Genomic DNA, 10190 nt, shown 5'->3' with positions numbered 1-10190 from the left:
TGTAATAAAAAAGGTTCTACCCTGAAAATGAGCTTTTGAGCTTGACACTGATTAATGGTTAATTACCTTTTGAGGAAACTTTAGCAGAGGTCTTGTCATTTCTACATTCACAGCTGTATTCACCTTCATCTCCCTTAGTCATACCAGTCACAGTGAGAACCCGCTTAGCACCATCTGTCCTGATACAGTACCTGCCTCCAGGTTTTATCTCACGACCATCGTGATGCCAGACAACATCCCCTGAGGCTCGATTTAGTTCACACACCAGGCTGAGTATACCTCCCAGCTCCACAGAAACAGATGTCAAGGGGACAACAAACTTCAAAGCTGATTCTGAAATGGAGGTTAGACATCAAAACAAAATCTGGCATCTGCAGAGAGCCACACAGCAGCTGCACATTTCATTATGTATTTTGTTATAAACTTTTATATACTCACGGAATCTAAAAACGCACCACCTGTATTGTGAGTGGTGCATTTTTAAATTCAATGAGTATATGACTTACCTTTAACTTGAGCTTTGAATTCCATCTTGTCATCGGCAGTTTGACAACAGTACAATCCACTGTCTTTGACTTCGGTGGATTTTACCATCAGGGTACGAGAGCGACCCTCTTTTGTCATTTCATACTTGCGACCCTCCTTAAGCTCCACACCGTCTCTAAACCATTTCACATTCCCACTCTCTACGGTCAGCTCAGCGGTCAAAACAATGTTTTCACCTGTTTGAACACATGTGTCTTTCACAGCCTTCTTCTGGAACTTGACAGCAGCATCTACAGATACAAAAACACGTGTAAATGTTTTGTGCATAGAGTTACAAATACTGTGTCAAAATGAACATATAAAATATATTTTACCTGTTACCTGCACCTTAAATACCAGCTTCTCTGTTCCAGCCTCACATGTGTACTCCCCAGCATCCTTATTCTCAATTTCCTCAATCACCAGCTCACGACTCTTGCCCTTTGACTCCATGTGGACTGCTCTGCTGGAAGTCAGTGGCTTGCCATCCTTGTACCACCTCACCTCTGTCTTGGAATCAGAAACCTCACAGCTCAAAGCAGCTTTTTGAGAAAGAGTAGCGTTCACCACTTTCTGGACTGACTCCTTGTTAGAAAAGCCAGTTGGGGCTTCTGCAGAAAAAATGATTATATGTATATAAGCAAAAAAAAACAACATATCAGTCAAGCCGAAAAACAGACACAGTCAAAACCTATTAGTCACAATGAAAATAATTATTAAACAGGACACAAATAACAAAAATTCACACGCACACTTTAGGAAAACACTTCCAACATATTTTTCTCTTACCTGCCACCTGCATCTTATAAGCCAACTTCTCAGTCCCAGCCTCACAGATGTATTCTCCAGCATCTCTCCTCTCCACACTGTCCATTACCAGCTGGCGGCTCTTGCCCTTTGACTCTGCATGGACTGTCTTACTGGAGGTCAGCAGTTTGCCGTCCTTGTACCACTTCACCTCTGTCTTGGCATCAGCTACTTCACAGCTTAAAACAGCCTTCTGAGAGAGAGTGGCTTTCACCTCCTTTTGGACAAACTCCTTGTTGGAGAAGGCTGATGTGGGTTGAATCTCTGAACAGGTAATAGTGGAAAATGGTGGATAAATACACAACAGCTGATACCAGCAAACAGTGCTTTCCAGCTATATAAATTACATAACAGAAACACAAAAAATAACCAAAAACAGCATTAAAGCAAGATTAAAAATTCAAACCCTCCACTGCAATTTAGCTCTAATTCACTTGTAAACTTCATACAGGCAAACAAACATACAGTTCTAGTTTAGCACAAATCGTATCCCTCTGACATATACCTGTCACCTGTAGTTTAAATGTTAATTTCTCAGTTCCCACTTCACATATGTAATCTCCAGCATCTCTCTTCTCCACACTGTCGATCACCAGTTGACGAATCTTGCCCTTTGATTCCAAGTGAACCATTCTGCTGGGACTCAGCAGCTTGCCATCCTTGTACCATTTCACTGGTGTCAGGCTATCGACTACCTCACAGCTCAGGGTGGCTTTCTGAGAGAGAGCAGCTTTCACTTCCTGCTGCACAGACTCTTTGTTGAGGAAAGCGGATTTAGCCGGTGCTTCTGTAGGAATAACGGTAAAGGAGTATAGTGGCAGTACAATTACCAAACCGAAACAGGATTTGACTCTCAAGCCATAACACAAACACCACCCTAAATGAACTGCACAAAGGCAAGCAAACTTAACAGAGCCACACACTTTGTTAAAGCGCGTATGACTGGGGGACACACACACTTTATTAAAGCGCGTATGACTGGGGGACACACACACTTTATTAAAGCGCATACGACTGGGGGACACACACACTTTATTAAAGTGCATACGACTTTACTGAGATGCCAGATTAAGAACTTTTTCCCTGTATATATGAAACATTGCACAACCATTCTAACTGATTTACACAAGCCAACAAAACAAAGGTCAAACTACATTTGAACTGTAAAGTCGGCCAATGATTGACAGGTTCTTTTTAATCATCTTGATTTGTAAATTATTACCTTCCACTTGTAATTTAAAGACCAACTTCTCAGTCCCAGCCTCACAGATGTATTCTCCAGCATCTCTCCTCTCCACGCTGTCCATCACCAGCTGGCGGCTCTTGCCCTTCGACTCTACATGGATTGCCTTACTGGAAGTCAGCAGTTTGCCATCCTTGTACCACTTCACCTCTGTCTTGGAATCCACTACCTCACAGCTTAAAATGGCCTTCTGGGAGAGAGTGGCTTTCACCTCCTTCTGGACTGACTCCTTGTTGAAGAAAGCTGCCTCTGAGAATAACATCAAGGAGAAACACAGTGTTGTTATGAGAACCTGTTAAGACAACAAATGACTGAAACATACTAGAATCATAACTGACACATACTTCATAGCATCATTTTAAGCATGTGAACAGACTATATAATAATTAAAATTTCAACCAAGCAGTCCTACCTGACACAGACATCCTAAAGATCACCCTATCCACTCCAGCTTCACAGGTGTACTCTCCAGCATCGCTCTTCTCCACCTTTTCAATCACCAGCTGACGAGTACTGCCTTTTGATTCTGGGTATATTGTCTTACTGGATACCAACAGCTTGCCATCTTTATACCATTTCACCTCTGTATTGCATTCCAAAACACTGCAACTCAGAGTTGCCTTCTGGGAAAGGGTGGCTTTCACTTCCCTCTGGATCTTTTCCTTGTTGGAGAAGGCAGCTAGGGCTGGAGATTCTGAGATAAATGTAAGGTAAAGAAATGTATATCTGTGGTGTGCAGTCATGTCTTTAATAGTACTAAAAAAAAAAAAAATCACTGTACGTTCTTACCTTTCACCTTGACCTGGAATGTGACTTTGTCTGCTGCTGTCTCACAGGAGTAATGTCCTTCATCACTTTTCATGGCATTCTTGATGATGAGTTTCCTTTGAATCCCTTTAGAGATGATGGTGGTTCTTTGGTCCTCAGTGATCTCCACTTGGTCTTTTTTCCACACAACAGCTGCGCTGGCTGGAGATACCTCACAGCTCAGCTCAAGATCTCCTTTAAGGGATGATGACAGTCCCATGGGACCTCTGGCTTTATTCAGAAACTTAGCAGGTTCATCTTAGAAAAAAAATAGATGGAAATTAAGTTTTCACTTGTTTATTTAATATTTGCGGATAAGTTCAACACAATTTCAGACAATCAATGGCAGACAGACTGTTGATTTTCCTCTGTGATAGAGTAAAATTGGAAATGGTACATGTGCTAATTATTTTGATAAGGGTACCTTTAAGAGTGAGTTGAATAGACATTCTGTCATCAGGTAAAACACACTCGTAGATGCCCACATCTTCCTCTGTAACATTGTGCACCATCAAGATCCTCTTGTGGTCACTGATGACATACTCGTACTTTTTGCCCATTTTCACCTCCTGTCCGTTCTTCATCCAAACCACCTGAAAAATTAAACACAGAACAAACTGTCATAAAAGGCATGGTAAAGAGAGTGCTGGCGTTAAAAGAGTATGTGAATATTCTACTCAAGCAGAGCCACAGTTATTGTAGCATTACCATTCACAAGTACTAGTGTTGACAAGTACTCAAATGCAAAAGTCTCTGACAATTTTGAGCAATGTTAAAATAATATTGATGACTGTAGGTGGTTGTGGCATGTCATTTCCTTATGCATACACCCTACTAGCTTCATCAACAATGCAGAAATTTTTTCCAAAGTAGTAGTTATCTAGCTATAAGAATCAAAATTACTTATTCTGTGTAAAAATGAGACACACACAGTGCTTTTATTTTTTGGCTAACTTTGGCTTATTTACTCCTGGCTGGGGGCTTCATTGCTGCACAGTGGTCCAGCCCCCCAACCTAGGTGAAGACAAATAAATGCAAATTTCATGCTACATGGATAATATAACATTTGACCGATTTTAATTTTAAATCATTTATATAATATACCAGAAAAATGTTAGCTGTATTTAAGGCAACAAATTGTCATGTTTTTCATTTATCACTGATGAGCATTACATTTCGACTCAAATTCTGGGGGCAGTCAGTGCCACCCCTGGCCACCCCCTGGATCCGTCCATGGTCACAGCAAACTTTAATGGAATATTCTTTGGATATCTTTTGCCATTTATAAAGGCCATTAAATATGTAGTTACAGTGGGTACGGAAAGTATTCAGACCCCCTTAAATTTTTCACTCTTTGTTATATTGCAGCCATATGCTAAAATCATTTAAGTTCTTTTTTTTGCAGATTTATTAAAAAAGAAAAACTGAAATATCACATGGTCATAAGTATTCAGACCCTTTGCTGTGACACTCATATATTTAACTTAGGTGCTGTCCATTTCTTCTGATCATCCCTGAGATGGTTCTACACCTTCATTTGAGTCCAGCTGTGTTTGATTATACTGATTGGACGTGATTAGGAAAGCCACACACCTGTCTATATAAGACCCTACAGCTCACAGTGCATGTCAGAGCAAATGAGAATCATGAGGTCAAAGGAACTGCCTGAAGAGCTCAGAGACAGAATTGTGGCAAGGCACAGATCTGGCCAAGGTTACAAAAAACTTTCTGCTGCACTTAAGGTTCCTAAGAGCACAGTGGCCTCCATAATCCTTAAATGGAAGATGTTTGGGACGCTCAGAACCCTTCCTAGAGCTGGCCGTCCGGCCAAACTGAGCTATCGGGGGAGAAGAGCCTTGGTGAGAGAGGTACAGAAGGACCCAAAGATGACTGTGGCTGAGCTCCAGAGATGCAGTCGGGAGATGGGAGAAAGTTGTAGAAAGTCAACCATCACTGCAGCCCTCCACCAGTCGGGGCTTTATGGCAGAGTGGCCCGACGGAAGCCTCTCCTCAGTGCAAGACACATGAAAGCCTGCATGGAGTTTGCTAAAAAACACCTGAAGGACTCCAAGATGGTGAGAAATAAGATTCTCTGGTCTGATGAGATCAAGATAGAACTTTTTGGCCTTAATTCTAAGTGGTATGTGTGGAGAAAACCAGGCACTGCTCATCACCTGTCCAATACAGTCCCGACAGTGAAGCATGGTGGTGGCAGCATCATGCTATGGGGGTGTTTTTCAGCTGCAGGGACAGGATGACTGGTTGCACTCGAGGGAAGGATGAATGCGGCCAAGTACAGGGATATCCTGGACGAAAACCTTCTCCAGAGTGCTCAGGACCTCAGACTGGGCCGAAGGTTCACCTTCCAACAAGACAATGACCCTAAGCACACAGCTAAAATAATGAAGGAGTGGCTTTACAACAACTCTGTGACTGTTCTTGAATGGCCCAGCCAGAGCCCTGACTTAAACCCCATTGAGCATCTCTGGAGAGACCTGAAAATGGCTGTCCACCAACGTTTACCATCCAACCTGACAGCACTGGAGAGGATCTGCAAGGAGGAATGGCAGAGGATCCCCAAATGCAGGTGTGAAAAACTTGTTGCATCATTCCCAAAAAGACTCATGGCTGTATTAGCTCAAAAGGGTGCTTCTACTAAATACTGAGCAAAGGGTCTGAATACTTATGACCATGTGATATTTCAGTTTTTTTTTAAATAAATCTGCAAAAATGTCAAAAATTCTGTTTCTGTCAATATGGGGTGCTGCGTGTACATTAATGAGGAAAAAAAAAAGAACTTAAATGATTTTAGCATATGGCTGCAATATAACACAGAGTGAAAAATTTAAGGGGGTCTGAATACTTTCCATACCCACTGTATATGCAGTTAAGGGCTCATCAAAAACATGCTTGATTCTCAATTACAAAAATTACAGCACTTGTACGTCATGTACTTGTAAAGTTAAAAATACATTCATCTGTAAAAGCAAAAAAAAAGTAAATGCTGGGAGCTATGTGCATTTTCATCACAAACCTGTGTATTGTAATCCGACACTTCAGCAGTCAGCTGAGCAGTGGCTTGGGCACTACAGGTCACCACCTCAATCTGATCTGGCTTCTTAGTGAACCTGACAGGAAGGGCTGAAAATGATGGTAAAAATTACAGTAAATATCAAAGAACATCTACAAATCTAACTTTTAATACAGAAATGCAAATATACTACAATATCATCAATATAAATGGCTATGATCAAGTGCATACCTTTCACAGTTAGGATGCAACTGCTTTGTGAACCTCCACCCACAAACTTGACTTCAGCTCCATTCATTTCCATGGTCACAACACGGATGAGCAGGGTGTGAGTGCTCTTGGACCTGGTGATGAGGTAGTCAGCTCCACTGCGCAGGAGGCGGCCATTTAGTGACCAGAAGCCAGAACAAACAGCAGACAGCTCCACGGAGATAGAGAGCTCCTCGCCACAGACGGCAGTGCTGTTCATCAGGCCTTTTGTGATTTCTGCAGCGGGTTCTGGAGGTAACCACACACAACAGAAGAACATATAGCAACAGCACACACAGTAGACATGAATGAGAAATGTCACATACACATCAGCCTTACCAAGGTAGAAGCTTCCAGGCATCTCCAGGTAGGGACTCTGGCCAAAGTCATTAATCGCAGAGATACGAAATTGGTAGCTGGCTTCTTCACTGAAGCTGCAGATGGTGATCTCTGTTTCAACAATGGTTTCCCCAATGTTGCACCTCTGCCATTTCTGAGTGCCAACCTTCCTCCTATCCACAACGTAGCTCTTGATAGGCACTGGGCGATCGCTGTCGGGTGGAGACCACCGAATGGTGATAGATGAGTCAGTCTTGTTGTGTACCACAGCATCGACTGGGGGATCAGGAGGATGCTTCCTTGCAGCTAGAGCAGAAAGAGTAATAATAGTCAGGCTGTGTATCAGATCAGATAAGTACTGACTGACTGTAAAGTGGTATCAACAAAAAGATTGTTGTGACATCCTGTGTTTTACTTTCACAGTTGATGATCACTCTTGTCTTGCCTAATTATTATGATGCCGAATCACCCTGGACTCAGTGCTATAAAACGGAGTACAGTAGGCATCACAGATATAAGAATTCATATCAAGTTTATAAGAAGTTCAGTTTAAGGGAAACTAACCCAAGGCAGTCCATAGAGCATACTGTTGTGTTGCAACATGGCTGGAGACCAACCTATTTCAAATCAAGAGCATGTGCTTTACTTATCCTGAAGAGCACCTACATTTTTAACACTCCTTTGCCACTTATTTCGAGGTGAGAAAGGATGATCACCCCTAAAATGTCCATCTGAATTGTCTATCTTGTTTTGAAAACTCATCAAAGTACTGCATTTTGCTCCTCTTTTACATTTAATAAATGTTGCTATTTGGCAAACAACCAATCTTTGCTATAGTGTTTGTAATTGCAAGGTTATTTCATAGTTAATCATTTACATTAAGTTTACATTATTTTGTCTAATCCATTAAATGTTTTATATTTAGTTTCAAAAGGCAACAATCGAATGACTGCAGTGCAATTAAAGGATAAGCACCCAAAATATTGGCATATTTAGTTATTTGTAATTTAAAACTTAAATTCTGAACCTAAACCTTATGCATATGTTTTCAATCAGGCCAAAAAATAATAGTATTTTTAGAGTCATCCTCACCAGTGACAGAGAATTGAGTGGATGTCTTGCAGTCTCCAGCCACAAAAGCCACTTCTCCTGAGTCATCTGCCTGGCAATCTCTAATTGTGAGTGTGTACTGTCTGTTTGTGCAGGCAATGGAAATACGAGAGTCCTCCTTCAGCTTCTCCCCTTTGCGGGTCCAGTAAACATCTGGGCAGGGATGCTCCAGTTCCACACAGAAGATGACGGTGTCACTGACAGGAACTATTGTCCTCCGTGGAAGCTTCTTGGTAATGTTGCCTGGGATAAGAAAATATGTCGATGTTACATAATTTCAAAAAGGAAGGAATAATTGTGCTGTGAATTAAATCTAATATTTTCTTTAATTTTAGCAGCCCATAAATTATATTAATAACTAATAATATAGCCTTTTGCTATCTACACAAAATATTTAACAATAAACAAGTGTTAAAGACAGAAATTTCTCATACCTAGGACAGTGAGCTCGGCGACAGTGCGGCTTCCCTCTTTCATCTCACAGATATAAACACCATCATCATTGGTGGTGACATTGTGTATAGTGAGACTACGCAGGGTGCCCTCATCATCCATGCGATATTTGGCATTTTGTGCCAGCTTCGTTTCCTCCATGAACCAATTGGTCTGGGTGGCAATAAAAGGCACCTCACACATGAGTGTGGCTGATGTTTTTTCTTGCACCTCCACATCCTGCAGCTTCCTCTTGAATGGCACCGTAGGCTCTGACACGGTGAAAAACAGCAGAATCTTCACGTTACACAACCAAATTAACGGTTTTGCATATGCCAGTCTACAAATTACAGCATATACTTTACAATACTGTCAGTCACTTTATGAATGTTATACATTTATTTTCCAGTCATCTCAGTATAAGGCAATGCTAAAATCAAATCCTAGTTGAGAGGAAATCCATTACACTGAGCATTTAATCTGTGTAACTACAGCACCCACAATAGTTATTTTTTACACATTTGCATAACATTTAGTTTAAATTTCTGACAGTATAGTGACTGAAATAAACTGTGAAACCTGGAAAAGGAAAACCCAGGTTTTTGGAAAGTAAGAAATCAAACAAAAACATCTGATAATCTTTAGGAAATGCTTGTACAGTAAGTATAATAATTTCTGAAGTTAAATAGCTAACATATTAATTTAATAACTATGAAAATAATGGCAGAAATGTTACTAATATTGATTCGATTTGCATGATTTCACTTAATAAACTACAGGTTTCAAAAGTGCTTCACTATACCCACAATTTCAACACTGGATTATATCTTGTACACATTCTCTGTGAGAGGTCGATGGGGTTTATTACATCAGTCAAAGTATCCACTTAACAAATGTAATATTTACAATATTTTGAACACCCTGATAGCCAAGTGGTTATGGTGCATGCCACAACATCTGCACTTAAAGTCTGGCTGCGGACCTATTGTATGTTGAATGGACCAAATGCTAACAATCTTTATTTATTTAGTATGGCAAATGACGTGCTTTTATAGGTTATAGTATTTTTTTATACAGCGATGTGTTTTATGGATTTATTGTGAAATTGATAAATAACCACCAAATTTAACTCCAGAAAACTAACAAATTGTGAGGCAAACATTGGGAAGTATCCAGTTTTCTGCACCTACGATGAGGCGGCAGATCAATGGCACAGCCCCTATTATTAGACTGAATGAAGTTTAACATAGCTGGACACTGTAATCTTAAGCAAGCGTTACTCAAACAGAAATAAATAGTAACTGGTCACTGAGACTATTTTCAGCTGCACATTAATTCACATTTAGTGCTCTAATGAGTATTTATAATACAGGGATGGCGCATGTGTAATTTCCTCCAAAATAAACTACAGTGCATACGCTCATTGTAATGAAGGGACATGTCACCCAGTACAGTGGTGTGGATCACTCGTGTTGTAAATGGCAATATAAATGAAAGTCTTTGGCAGGGGAATAAGCTATTGAATTTATTAGTGGAATAATCTAATTGTAGGCAACTGTAGTGCTACGTGTTGTCCAAGTCACTGTACTTCATTTAACCTCAAAATGTGTGTAGTGTTTCACAGTAATGTTGAATTTTGGCTCATCC

The 10190-nt window shown here is 40.6% G+C and overlaps 1 protein-coding gene across 1 annotated transcript in view; it reads right to left on the bottom strand.

The window, feature by feature from the left end:
* obscnb (obscurin, cytoskeletal calmodulin and titin-interacting RhoGEF b) overlaps positions 1-10190 on the bottom strand; it is a gene marked incomplete at its 3' end in the record, with an annotated part of 61973 nt that overhangs the window by 49432 nt on the left and 2351 nt on the right. The window contains exons 3-16 of the mRNA XM_020595880.1: positions 8546-8815; positions 8094-8354; positions 7002-7307; positions 6645-6911; positions 6417-6523; positions 3807-3975; positions 3365-3640; positions 2988-3269; positions 2555-2824; positions 1838-2119; positions 1315-1596; positions 861-1136; positions 507-776; positions 67-333 (exon numbers count right to left, since the gene is read on the bottom strand). Coding sequence (XP_020451536.1) covers positions 67-333; positions 507-776; positions 861-1136; positions 1315-1596; positions 1838-2119; positions 2555-2824; positions 2988-3269; positions 3365-3640; positions 3807-3975; positions 6417-6523; positions 6645-6911; positions 7002-7307; positions 8094-8354; positions 8546-8815 — 3585 coding nt within the window. The remainder of the gene's footprint in view (positions 1-66; positions 334-506; positions 777-860; positions 1137-1314; positions 1597-1837; positions 2120-2554; positions 2825-2987; positions 3270-3364; positions 3641-3806; positions 3976-6416; positions 6524-6644; positions 6912-7001; positions 7308-8093; positions 8355-8545; positions 8816-10190) is intronic.

Source organism: Monopterus albus, unplaced genomic scaffold (genome assembly GCF_001952655.1).
Source record: "Monopterus albus unplaced genomic scaffold, M_albus_1.0 scaffold28.1, whole genome shotgun sequence".
NCBI classification, from domain to species: Eukaryota; Metazoa; Chordata; class Actinopteri; order Synbranchiformes; family Synbranchidae; genus Monopterus; species Monopterus albus.
Note: the sequence above shows the minus strand (reverse complement) of the source record. Positions and strands in the feature narration are given on the sequence as shown.